This window comes from Apodemus sylvaticus, chromosome 15 (assembly GCF_947179515.1).
Source record: "Apodemus sylvaticus chromosome 15, mApoSyl1.1, whole genome shotgun sequence".
Taxonomy (NCBI): Eukaryota; Metazoa; Chordata; class Mammalia; order Rodentia; family Muridae; genus Apodemus; species Apodemus sylvaticus.
In genome coordinates, this window is record NC_067486.1 from 83,078,756 (window position 1) to 83,090,045 (window position 11,290).

General features: G+C 42.9%; 1 protein-coding gene across 1 annotated transcript in view; it reads left to right on the forward strand.

The window, feature by feature from the left end:
* Nucleotides 1-11,290, forward strand: part of Dgcr8 (DGCR8 microprocessor complex subunit) — a 30,111-nt gene that overhangs the window by 16,658 nt on the left and 2,163 nt on the right. Inside the window, exons 10-13 of the mRNA XM_052158921.1 lie at nt 7,475-7,575; nt 7,911-8,017; nt 9,257-9,384; nt 10,695-10,808. Coding sequence (XP_052014881.1) covers nt 7,475-7,575; nt 7,911-8,017; nt 9,257-9,384; nt 10,695-10,808 — 450 coding nt within the window. The remainder of the gene's footprint in view (nt 1-7,474; nt 7,576-7,910; nt 8,018-9,256; nt 9,385-10,694; nt 10,809-11,290) is intronic.

The following is an 11,290-nucleotide window of genomic DNA, read 5'->3' on the forward strand; positions in this document are numbered from 1 at the left end:
ATTGAGATTGTTGTTATAAGTATTAAAATCCTGTCCTGTAGAAACCTTTTAGGATAAATGTGGTTTTACAGCTATTTGTAGCAAAAGAGTTTAATCTTGGTTTTAAATTGATTTCTTGTCTATTCTAATTTTCTTGTGGTCACTGGTCATTTTAAAAGCAGACTTTTAAGTTCTTTGGCTTTTGAACCCTTCTGTTATCACTGGATTCAGTTATGAAGGAGTCCTGAACATTTTTAGGAATTGTGTTGCCTTGGCTTTTCAGGGTTGTTGTGTTTCTATACCATGTCTTGCGTGTCTGTCGGGTTAGGTATCTTCAAATTATTAAATTTATTTAAGTGGGAGACAAAGACAGGCAGATATCTATAAGTTTGAGGTCAGCCTGGTCTACATAATTAGTTCTATACCAGCCAATAGCTACATGGTGAGACCCTGTTTCAAAATACCAAACACATTTCTTTATATAGATTTTTAAGTTTTATGGGGGTCTTGTTAGTGGAGTCTTGTTGGATTCTTGGGGTATGTTCCCCATTTGCACTAAGAGAGAAAGCAGTCTTTCTAAAAACAAGTTCCATTTTCACATTATATTGATTTATTATTTACTTTGGTGGTTATGTGTGTGTGTGGTTGCATGCATGCTGTGGTACAAGTGTGAAGGTCGAAGAACAACCTGAGGCAGGGGTGGTGGGTCCTTTCCTTCAACCATATGCATTCTGGGACTGAAACTCCGCCCTCAAGCTTCTGTGAGAAGTGCTTTTGCCATTGAGCCATTCTATGACATTTAACTATGAGGAAAGGAGAAAGGTAGTAAACTAAGAAAAAGAGAAAAGATGTATGGGGCGAAGGTATAAGAAAATGTCCAGGCTTGGTGTAGTATGGTAGTGTATGCCTGTAGTGCTAATACTTGGGAAGTAGAGGCAAGAGGACCAGAACAAGAACAAATGTGCTGCACAAAGTTAGCTTGAGCTATGTAAGACCCTGTCTCAAATCAAGCCAAAAAGAAAAAGAAAACGTAGGTGATCACACAGGAACACATAGAAAACTAAGAAAGACAGTACAAAAGGGAAGAAAAAGGAAGGGAGCCAACAAAACATCCTCATTCTTTCTTGCTGAGGACAAAGAATGAGCCTTTTTCCTCCAGGCTTGTTTTATGGTGAAGAAAGTCCAAAACAATTCAGAAAAAGAACTTTTCTCAAGCGGCATTGTTGTGTTGAAGGTTCTGTTATGTAGGCCTAGTTATGTTGGAAGTGCAAGAGCCTCCTTCAAACTGCTTCTATTGGGCTAACTAAAGGACATCACCTGCTTCTGAGCACCAGAGGCCCTCTGCTGGGGCGTTTGTGGTGGGAAGTTCTTTTGTTTATGTGTGCATGTACATACAAACAGAATAACCTCAGGTGGATCTTAGGTGCTAGCCACCTGCTTTTGGAGTATTTTTCTGGCCTGGAATACCCAGTAGATTGGGTTGCTTGGCAAGTTCTAGGGATAAGTCTGCCTTTTCATGCCTATATCACCACCATGCTTGGAATTAGTGTTGGTTCTGGGGATTGAACCCTGGTTTGCCAACTACTTGAGTTGTCTTTCCAGTCTCTAGGATGGAGAATTCTGCCAAGCAGCAGTTCATTTTCTCCAACCTCTGAGAATATTCAAAGTAGTGAAACCAAAGCAGTCTGTACTATCTAGCCAAAGTGTTCATCTTAACTGCCCTGGCCTCAGTACTGTCCTGCACACTCTATCTACTTGTATTCACACCTAGCCAGCTCCCTCTTATTAATTAGCATTTGGTTTGCAGCTTCCTTATTGGCTTGCTCTGTGTTTCAGTCTGATACAGTTGCCATGTTCCATCCAAGTATCTGTCTGAACCTGTTTCACATCCAGTTTCCCAGTTAACACACATTCTTTTTTTTTTCTTTCCCTTTAGTTAAAAGATTAATACATTATTTCTCCTCCCTCCAACCTCTTTGATGCCACACCCCCCCCCCATCCTCACCCCTACCCTCACTTTGGGGTAGTCAACATAGCCAGTGGAGAACTTTGAAGTTTGGAGATAGATAGGTAAATGCAAGATCTTCTTTCCCAGCTTAATGGTATATAAGACCTCTCCTGAGATAGTTCTCTCCATGACGCCATCAAGCAAGTTAGGAAGTACTTGATTATAGGAATTTTTTCCCTAATATTTTCCTTAAATTTATTTGTGTATGTGCATGAAACTCAGAGGACAGCTTGTGAGAGTTAGCTCTCTCCTTCTACTCTTGGTTCTGGGGAGTGAATGTAGACTGTCGACTTGGTGGCAAAGGATTTTACCTACTTAGACATTTCTTTTATTTGGTTTTGTTTTTTGGATTTTGTTTTTTTCGAGACAGGGTTTCTCTGTATAGCCCTGGCTGTCCTGGAACTCACTCTGTAGACCAGGCTACTTAGACATTTCAATAGCCCTAGATAAAGAATTAGTTGATTAACGTCCTAGCCCATACTCCCTTTTACCCTTTCTGGTTTCTGATAAAACTGTTTTGGGTCTAGAAGTATCACAAATTTAAACTCATCCTAGGCTAGGAAGTAAAACCTGTTTCAGAAAATAGAACACCAAAGACTGGGGTATACTTTGATGGCAGAACATTTTATTTATATATATATAAGGCCCTGGGTTTGATTTCCAGCATTGGAGGGGAGGGGGAAAAAGGAAAAACAATCAAACATTGCTTGTTAACCTCTGAGTTTTCTGTGTCCGCTAAATAGATTCTTTTTGGCCTTCGGTGGATGAGTCTACAAACAGATGCGTGAGTTTATTCGACTTGGGATTTATTTATTTATTTTTTGGTTTGGTTTTTTGAGACAGGGTTTCTCTGTGTAGCCCTGTCTGTCCTGGAACTCACTCTGTAGACCAGGCTGGCCTCGAACTCAGAAATCTGCCTGCCTCTGCCTCCCAAGTGCTGGGATTAAAGGCATGCGCAGCCACCGCCCTGCTGTCTCCGAACTCTTTATGTAGATCAGGCTGACCTCTACCTTTCTTTGCCTCCCAGTGCAGGGATTAAAGGCATCAGTGGTTAAGAACTTGCAAAGGACTCAAGTTTGGACCTAAACATTGGGTGGGTTACAGCCACTGGTACTTGAAGTTCCAGGGGATTCAATACTTTTGGCTTTACTGGGCACATTCATTCATATATACATGCAAGCATAATTAAAAATGATAAATAATACAAAATATTAAAAGTAGAAGCTGGAGAGATTGTTGAATACTTGAAGACCTGAATTTGGTTCTCCCCATCCCCATCCCCCATCCCTCCTTCCCTCCCTCCCTCCCTCCCTCCCTCCCTCCCTCCCTCCCTCCCTCCCTCCCTCCCTCCTTCCTTCCTTCCTTCCTTCCTTCCTTCCTTCCTTCCTTCCTTCCTTCCTTCCTTCCTTCCTTCCTTCTTGGATTTGGTTTTTTTGAGACAGGGTTTCTCTGTATAGCCCTGACTGTCCTGGAACTCACGCTGTAGACCAGGCTGGCCTCGAACTCAGAAATCTGCCTGCCTCTGCCTCCTAGAGTGCTGGGATTACAGGCGTGCGCCACCACCGCCGCCCAGCTCCAGTTCTTTTTTTTGGGGGGGGGTACTCTGGTATTTACCGGCTCCAGTTCTTTTTTTTTTAATTAGTCTTATTTATTTCATGTATGTGAGTACACTGTCGCTGTCCTCAGACACACCAGAAGAGGGCATCAGATCCCATTGCAGATGGTTGTGAGCCACCATGTGGATGCTGGGAATTGAACTCAGGACCTCTGGAAGAGCAGTCAGTGCTCTTAACTGCTGAGCCATCTCTCCAGGCCCGCGCCGCCGCCGCCTCCCCCCTGCCCCCCTCCAGTTCTTATTACCGAGTGTGATGTTGTGTAGGGTTCTCATAATAATTCTTTATTGGGTTGGGGAAGGTCTCTGTCCTGTTGATCATTTTTAACATAAATGCTGTTTTAATTCTGTCAGATGTCTTTTTTTGTACCACATTTCTGACCTTATTAATGGTTTGATTTTTTTATTTAAATTTTTTGTATAGTTATAGTGGTTCTTCTAAAGCATGCGTCCTTGAAAAAGTCCTATTTGGCATAGTATTTATTCCTTTCTTTGGTGTGGAACATATTCTTTTGTATTGAGAGTTTCTATTTATTGGCCGTGTGTGTGTGTGTGTGTGTGTGTGTGTGTGTGTGTGTGTGTGTGTCTGTGTCTGCTGTGTGTTTGCTGTGTGCTTGCATATGAGGGGTATTTTTATTTAGTGGGTATATGTGTGTGAGCACATGGGCTATATAACACTCGTGGAAATCAGAGGACAGCTTTGATCTTCTACCTTTATATTGGTTCTAGGGATTGAATTCAGATTGCCAGGCTTGCTCAGCAAGCACCCTCTTCATTAAGCCATCTTGCCTGCTCCATGTTTGTTTGTTTGTTTGTTTGTTTGTTTGTTTGTTTGTTTGTTTTCAATAGGGATTCACTATGTGGTACTAACTAGCCTAGCTATGCAAATCAGGCTGGCCTTGAACTCACAGAAGTCTATCACATGAGTTCTAGAATTAAAGGTATGTTCTGCCAGGATCAGTGTCTTATTTGTTTGTGACAGGGTCTAGGTACATAGCTCAGGCTGGCATGGAATTCAGGATTCTCCTGCCGTATTCTCCTCAGTGATGGGCATATAGGCACACACCACTATGATACTCTATAATTTTCCCATCTGTGTTTGCAAGGGTTAACTATTGTGTAGGTTTTGATTGGTTTGGTTTTGTATTTTCTCCTGTGTTTTTTTGTTTGTTTGTTTGTTTGTTTGTTTTGTTTTGTTTTGTTTTTCCCCCTCCGGGTTTTTGGATTTCGTTTTTTTCAAGACAGAGCTTCTCTGTATAGCCCTGGCTGTCCTGGAGCACATACTGAGGCCTCGAACTCAGAAATCCACTTGCCTCTGCCTCCCAAGTGCTGGGATTACAGGCATGCGCCACCACCGCCCAGCTCTCCTGATGTTAATATAGTACAGGTAGCACCATAAACTAAGCTATTCTCTTTGAGTTTGTATAGAATTGATATTTTCCCTCCTTAAAATATGGAGTGGTCATTATCAATGAAATCATCTGGACCTTTTCTTAGTGGGATAGTTTATAACTACAGATTTGCCTAACTTGAGTGGATATTGCTAAAGGCTGTTTCAGAAGTCTGATTTTTCAAGATACTGTTCCTCGGTATCTAGATTGTAGTTCTTTTGGTTTGTGGGTTGGGTGTTTTGTTTTTTAGGTTGGGGTAGTGGGGAAGGCAGAGCATTAAGACAGGGTTTCTTTGTATAGCCCTAGCTGTCCTGGAACTTACTCTGTAAACCAGACTGACACTAAACTCTCTCTCGAGTACTGGGATCAAACACAGGTCACCATCATCCTACTTGATTGTAGTTTTTCATGGGCTGTCCTTGAGCAACTTGTGCTTCTTTTTCATCTATGGGCTCTGGATACTCCAGTCTCCCAGACTGTCTTTAAGGACTACCAATGATTATCTGTAGGTCAGTTTGCCATTTGATTGCACTTGAGAGACACTCCACGGAGATGCTAGTTGTAAGATTTATGCTCCTAGTTTTATACCAGATACAAACATCTTTGTATTTCTGAGTATATGTTCTCTAGGGACTATGCTCAGATTCTTCCATTTGGGTTGGGGATAAGCTGGCCATCTGTTTGCTGTGCCTTGATGGTCAGGTACTAACTGCTGGGTAGAACAGGGTTCTTTAGGCTAAGCATAGCACATATTGCTAATCAGTTGGCTTCCTTACTGGTTCTTGTAGTCAGTTCCAGGGTCTAAATCCTGGTGAGGTGGGTGACTTCCCTACATTTGAGAGCAGAGGAATCTTTTGATTCCTGTTTGAAGACAACCAAACCACGACAGTTGGCGTTCATGTTTACCAGTCTTGGCTGGACTCTTCATGTAAGAATTTCCTCTATACTGTTGTCAGTGTAGTAGTACAAACATAGAGGAAAGCTGTTCATATGTCATTCTAGAAAGGTCTTGACTTAGTTTATTCATGTGACCCAAGGTCTGGACTCTGGGGCTCCATAGGCTACTACCTATTAGGCTGGTGAGAGGCTTTCCCCTTCCAGCAGATCCTCTGCCTTTGGGCCCCATTATTTCATGTTTGTTTCAAGCTCTTTGTTCCTTTTGCTTGTTAAATCTTTTCTCTTAAGTTTCCTTGATAGCCTGTTTTGGGTTGTGCTGTGTCTCTGTAAAGGATCCACTGAGGGGCTAATCCCTAGTACCTGAGAATGTACTAGGCCTTACTTTGGAGACAAGGTTGTTTTAGGTATAATTTATTGACATGTGGTTGAATAATTGTGACTGGTTTTCCAGAGGGGAGAAACAAAACATAATGAGTATAGATTGCCTTGCTCTCTCATAAACTAGAGGGGCTAGGCCATCAGAAATTGGATTTTGTCATGTAGTCTATGCAAGGGGAGTAGAACTTTGCTACTACCTTGAATTTTTACTTTTTGCCTTTATTTAGAGTTGTGAGAGGACACACTGTGGTTGCTAAAAGTCACCTAGTTTGTAGTATATGGCTTAGTTGATTTACTTATGGAAATCATACAGAGTGTACCTACACAAACTAGGATGGCTCTAATATTGCTAGGCTATAAAATCCTATGGGACTATCTTTGAGTTCTTGATCCACCATCAACTGGTAGATTTATCAGTGCATGACTATACTGTTTCTGCAGCCCATCCTAGAGGTAGTCTGTATATAGAGTAAGCTGAGCTGTTTGGCAGTCTTCTGTTCACTGCGTACAGGGTCAGTTGAGGATGAAGGCAGGGATCTGTTGGCTACTTAATTCTGAGCCTTTATCCTTTGTCCTATACATTTTAGGGCTTCTCTTCCTGTCTCTCTTACTCGAGCCCTGCTGTGCAAAATTTCTCTCCCTGCATGTCTTAATTATTTTTCCATTGCTCTGACAAAACAATACAACCAAGGCAACTTAGAGTTCATTGGGGCTTACAGTTTCTTTCTTTTTTTTTTTCATTTGGTTTTCTTCGAGACAGGGTTTCTCTGTAGAGCCCTGGCTGTCCTAGCTGTCCTGGAACTCACTCTGTATACCAGGCTGGTCCCGAACTCAGGAATCTGCCTGCCTCTACCTCCCAGAGTGCTGGGATTACAGGCATGCGCCACCACCGCCCTGCTGGCCTTATAGTTTCAGAGGGTTAGTCCAAATCAGGAGGCAGGGAGAGGAAGAGGGAAGAGAGAAAATGAATCTAACTAGGAATAGGCTTTTGAAACCTTTAAAGCCCACTCCAGTGATATACCTTCTCCAACATGGCCACACTTTCTAATCCTTCCCAAATAGTTCCATCAACTAACAGGGATATCTAGAGTATAGCATGCTTTATTGAGGCAACAAAAAAAGATGCTCATTTTCTGAGGGAAACACAGTATGGCACGATTCTAAAGGTATGGGCCTGCTTGGGATTCACAAACGTGCTTTTTGTTTTAGTATTTTAACCACATCAGTATTGAGGATTCACGAGTCTACGAGCTGACAAGCAAGGCTGGGCTGTTGTCTCCATATCAGATTCTCCATGAGTGCCTTAAAAGGTAGGGTAAGCTGCACCTCTATTAAGAATCAGGTCATCAAAGCTCCCAGGAGCATCTCAACACTTTACTTGGCTGTTTGTTCCAAGGTAGAGAGAGTCATTATCTGTTTGCCTGGGTATACAGGAGACCCTTGGCTTTGGCTGATAGGTGAACCCTGGGTAATTGAAATTAGTGTGTGGAGAACGTTCCCTAGTCTGCTGAACATCTAGGGAGGGGTTTGGGTTTTCTTCAGAGAGTCATTAATGGACTTGGTTATATAGGAGCCCTCTGCAGAAGTCATCATCATGTATGAGCATCATCCAGTAATGTCTTGTCATCTTTTTTTCTCCTAAAAGAAACCATGGAATGGGTGACACATCCATCAAGTTTGAAGTGGTTCCTGGGAAAAACCAGAAGAGTGAATATGTTATGGCATGCGGCAAGCATACAGTGCGCGGGTGGTGTAAGAATCTGTCTCCTCCCCTGCCTCCCTCATAGACTGGCATATTTTCAGAGGACTGCTGGGGTATAGCTAGCATTTTCTGGTCTGAGGGTGTGTGGTCTGGTCTGCTACTCCTGCTCTGATAGTCATTCTAAGCACCAGTTTTGTGTGTTGGCCATCACACCTTCATTTAAAACTAGATAGGTGGTCATCCTCCTTGAAATCTCCTTCCTGTTCCATTGTTGCTATTACTTGTAACCAGCCCGTCTCTGGTGGGATAAGGGGACTACTTCCCTGAGGAGCTGACTGGGGCGCATCCTGATGGCCATCCATTTATCTACACTCCTATATTTGGTCTGTAGGTACCACCTTCCTCTGCTTTTATATTTGACATGGTTGTTTAGTAAAAGCCCATATAAAGTTAAGCATAGTGGAGAATTCAGGTAGTTCCAGCAGGAGAATCATGTGAAGATGTGAGTTCAAGACTAGCTTGAAAACATAGTGAGAACTTGTTTTTAAAGAAATAAAAAACAAAACCATAAAATAAAATACTATAACCATTACAAGTAAAGATTAGTGAATATGTGTGTGAATGTGTGCATGCATATATATATATTTTCCTATGGGACTATCTTTGAGTACATGATCCACCATCAATCAACTGGTTGATTTATCAGTGCATGACTGTACTATTTCTGCAGCCTGTCCCAGAGGTAGTCTGTGTATTGAGGCATATATATGGAGATAATACATAGAAGACCTTAGGAAATTACAAGCTCACATTCAAACCTGGATGTTTCCTATACCTATGCCTATTGCTGCACCATACAAATGCCAGTCCCCACAGAAGTAGGATGGTGAGAAGATTGAGTGAATCTGAGCAGTACTGATCTCTCAGCGTGGAGAGCTCTCCTGGCTTAGAGTATCTTTTATATGGAGGCTCTGCCCAGATACCTACCTTCAAGAGCTATAAACTTTAGGAAGGCCTTGTAGCTGGTGCTCATTGTGTTATAGGCAAGTGAGGTAGAGTGGAAGGATATTTTGTTGTCTTAGCTAATAGCTTTCTCACAAGTCCTTGGATCTCTTCAAAACTGCTCAATAGGGTGGTTGGTATCTGGGTCAAGATCTCAGGACTGAGTCATGGTGTCCAGCACAGCAGCAAAGTGCCGTCTACCTTCTTGTGGAATGCCCTGCATGGGCTCCCTAGGCACCCAGGAAAGGCTCTCCTGTATTCTCACCTTTGTTTTTTCTTTCTCATAGGTAAGAATAAGCGAGTTGGGAAACAATTAGCATCTCAGAAAATCCTTCAGCTGCTGCACCCACATGTCAAGAACTGGGGGTCCTTACTGCGCATGTATGGTCGTGAGAGCAGCAAAATGGTCAAGCAGGTAACCAGACTGTCACGTCTTCTGGCAGTTGTTCTTCCGTTTCCTGCTCTGGTTTGGGGCTTGCTGTCAAGGTCAGGCTCAACAGAACTACTTTTAATCTTGACTGCCTCTGCTGTGTTGTGACAGTGATTGTGCAAGCCAAGGGTGGGAGCACTCAAGCCACGTTTTCCTCTTGAATCTGCCAAGCAGTTAAGCATGAATCTAGACTATCAGGCTGGACATAAACCAGACAGTAGATGTAGTGAACACTACCTGGTGTCGAATTGGGTGAAGGCTCACAAACCAGTCCTTTGACAGTCCTCAAGACTGTATCCTTGTTTAGTTGAAGATTCTCAGTGGCTTAAAGAATATAGGAATTGTCTGTTATGTTTCTGAGGTTTTTGCCCAGATACCAGAATTTAAATCTTCTCCATACCCAATGGGTATGGGAAGTACTGGGAAGTGGTGTTAGGTAGTGATGGAACCTAGCTGCATCAGCATTTTTTACATGTTCCCCTAATATATGAAACTGCCTAGATCATTAGGATCTCATTGTTTAAAGGAGTATAGGTGGAGACCCTGAAGATTGTGCTGTGGATCTTTGCGCTACCCTGCCTTGAGCTGAGCTAATAGTCTAGAGCAATGCAGTACCCCTGCAGAGTCCCCAAGACTCAGTAGCTCTGTCCTTGCTGAAGGCAAGAGGAGTCCAGGAGCCACATGGAAAACATAAATAATATAAGGGTACTTCTTTCTCTCTCTTTTTTTTTCTCTCCCTCCTACTGCTGTCGACCATACCTGGGGCTTTGTACAGGCCAAACAAGGACTGTACCACTGAGTTGCATCTTCAGTCTGAATAGAAGCATTTTTCATGAGTTGAAATGTAGGTACATAGTCTAGGACTAAGAGACGGAACATTGCCGCAACTGTGGACAGAGGTTTCCTTCAACTGGAGATTGAATGGCCCTTGTCTGACATTCTAAGACAGTGAACATCCTTGGCTGGGGCCTCCAAGAGAACAGCTGTGCAGGCTGTTTGGCTGTGTTATGTCTCAGTTGGCTTCAGCCATGATCTTGCCACTGTCAGAGGGTTCCTAGCATTAGTGAGTGCTTGACTTTCATTCTTAGCCAGTAAACACAGAGGTGTGATCATGGAGGAAGGAACAGTGTCTGCGATAGACCAGGGAACTGTCAGCAACAAATGCTTTATCACACAGGTAGGCCACTGGTGTGCACTTATGCCTCACTAAGTCCTTACACTCCTGACTTGGGTGGATACTGCTACTTGAGCATATTGCTACTATGCCGTTCTGAGAGCAGGCTTTGGGTCCCTAGGAGACCTCTGACAAGAGTGTGATAGAGCTACAACAGTATGCCAAGAAGAACAGGCCCAACCTTCACATCCTGAGCAAGCTGCAAGAAGAGATGAAGAGGCTGGCTGCAGAACGGGTGATTATTTCCCTTCCTCACCCCTTCCCCAGGCCACTTGCCTCCCTACCCCTAACCTCACCATCTACTCCTGTATTGTTTCTGCACATACCATAGTTACTGAGCCATTGGAATTGCTGGGTTAGCCCCTTCCTTGTAGTTAGATCCTGTTTCTAATCCCTGACTCTGGAGATGCTTAATCCTTCTTGCAGGTAAGGTTGGCTTTTTTTTTTTTTTTTAAATAAGTTCTAACACAGATGGTACTTTCCTAAAATGACTTTGTCATTAGTTGAGTTAGAGAGCAGACAGGCCAGCATTTTAGTGGCTAAAAGGTTCCAGTTTGGAGTCTGGCATTTGATAGAAAAAATTGTGCACTGGCCTGTTTGCTAACTGAAAAAAGATCATAAGCTTAGGTAAGAACTTAGTCTTAGTGAAACTTCCTAAAACTGCCATAGGAACCTCATTCCAAGTGGGCTGTATTATTGACATTGTTTCCTGGCCCC